At 46.9% G+C, this 1,782-nt stretch overlaps 1 protein-coding gene across 1 annotated transcript; it reads left to right on the forward strand.

Moving 5' to 3' along the window:
• Window positions 1-252: 252 nt before the first annotated feature.
• LOC146195727 (uncharacterized) lies at window positions 253-876 on the forward strand. Its single transcript, XM_084596841.1, has one exon. The coding sequence runs from the start codon at window positions 253-255 to the stop codon at window positions 721-723; it is 471 nt and encodes a 156-aa protein (XP_084452967.1). The 3' UTR covers window positions 724-876.
• The last annotated feature ends 906 nt before the right edge of the window (window positions 877-1,782 follow it).

Here is a 1,782-nt window from a genome sequence, read left to right on the forward strand (position 1 = left end):
TTTGGTTCAGGTTTAGGTTCAGGCAGTTTTGGATCAGGTTTAAGTTCAGGCAGTTTTGGATCAGGTTTAAGTTCAGGCAGTTTTGGATCAGGTTTAAGTTCAGGCAATTTTGGTGGCTCTATGGAATCCGGTGGAGGATACGGTGGAGGAGTGTTCTCTCGCTTGAGTAATCGCCTACGAAACAGAAGACAGAGGTTCCGGTCTAGATGGCTCCGGAGACGAGGACGCTATGGAAATTACGGATCCTTCGGAATGCTTGGTGGTGGTAGCCAAGGAGGCGACTTTGGTGGTGGTATCCAAGGCGGCGGCTTTGGTGACGACTCAGGGAATGGCGGCAGTGGTTGGTATTGGACTTCTGGACCACAGTTCTTCAGCTGGAGAGGACAAGGTGGTTTCGGTAACGGACAAGGAGGTGGTTTCGGGGGAAGCTTTGGAAGTGAAGGCAGCCGAGGAGGATTTGGTTGGGGTCCAAGTGGAAGTTTCGGTGGATTTGGCGGTGGCTCAAATGGTGGATCCAGTGGATTTGTCGGCGGCTCAAGTGGTGGATCCAGCGGATTTTCTGGTGGCTCAAGTGGTGGATCCAGCGGATTTTCTGGTGGCTCAAGCGGTGGATCCGGCAGCATTTCGGGTGGTTCAGGTGGTGGATTTGGAGTAGGAGGATCAAGTGGTGGTTCTGGTGGTAGTGGTTCAAGCGGAGGATCTAGCGGAGGTTCAAGCGGATGACTCAATGGTGGCTCGAGTGTGTCTGGCTGATTTGATTGAAGTAGTAGCTAGAAGCAACAATACTATTAGTTTGAATGCAAAGAAGTGTAAGCATTCGGTTGTTTCGGAAACCAAATTTACACATGTGGCAAGTAAGAAGACTAAGGAGGCTCACACGGTTCCGGTTTAGACAATAAAAGCATGGAAACAACAAATACGTGTAACATCATTCTAATAGCCGATTTAGTATTAGAATCGTTGATTAAGACAGATTTCTTTTTTGTCACAATGTTCTTTTTTGAGACCAGAGATTTACAAACTGGCCAGCAGAGCTTATTTACTAAGAATTAAAGCTGGGCGAATAGTTAAGCTTAGCATTTAAAATGTTAAAGTTTTTTATCATTTTACTTTTCTTTCATATTTTCATATCACATTCAAAGGTTGCTTCTATGTATTCCCAGAAGAAACAGCAGTTTGATATCCGGCTAAATAAAGAAGTGGCCCCAAATACGCATTCAAACCCGAAATGTTTTGGCGTTTCTTTCGGGCTCTGATGATCTGTCCTCAGAACCAAGTGCCCTTTTGCTAGCTCAGACCCACTAGTGGCTGTACGAAACACGAATGCCAAGGAGCAGCCACTGTATTACCCTTTATTGGAGAACTTTGTAATACTGCTATTTCATCGGCAGCACGGCAGAGGCAAATAGGTGAAGCACCGGTTCGAACTTTAATCAGCTCTCCTCTTTCGGTTTTCGACTCCTCACTGCTATCGTTACCGACCGAAGCGGGCCGCCTTCACTGGCATATACAAGTCACAGGTGATTTAGTAAGCGTGGTGCACTCGTCCTCCGCTTCCGCTGCGACATATCCAGGAGGGGAACGGCATCGGTGGAATGCTTTGATGACCGGGAAGAAGTATAGTTCCGCACAAGGCATATCTCTCATCTGCTGCAAGCGAATTGGCTATGGTTTGATAATTTCGTGGGTGCCTTAGTACTGTGCAATGAATCAGGATATTTGCTTTACGATGGGGGAGAACATAACAGCACGAAGCTGCAAATTGCGTCACCCTACGTAGAT

This window comes from Amblyomma maculatum, chromosome 3 (genome assembly GCF_055883805.1).
Source record: "Amblyomma maculatum isolate TAMU_Amacu chromosome 3, ASM5588380v1, whole genome shotgun sequence".
Classification (NCBI taxonomy): domain Eukaryota; kingdom Metazoa; phylum Arthropoda; class Arachnida; order Ixodida; family Ixodidae; genus Amblyomma; species Amblyomma maculatum.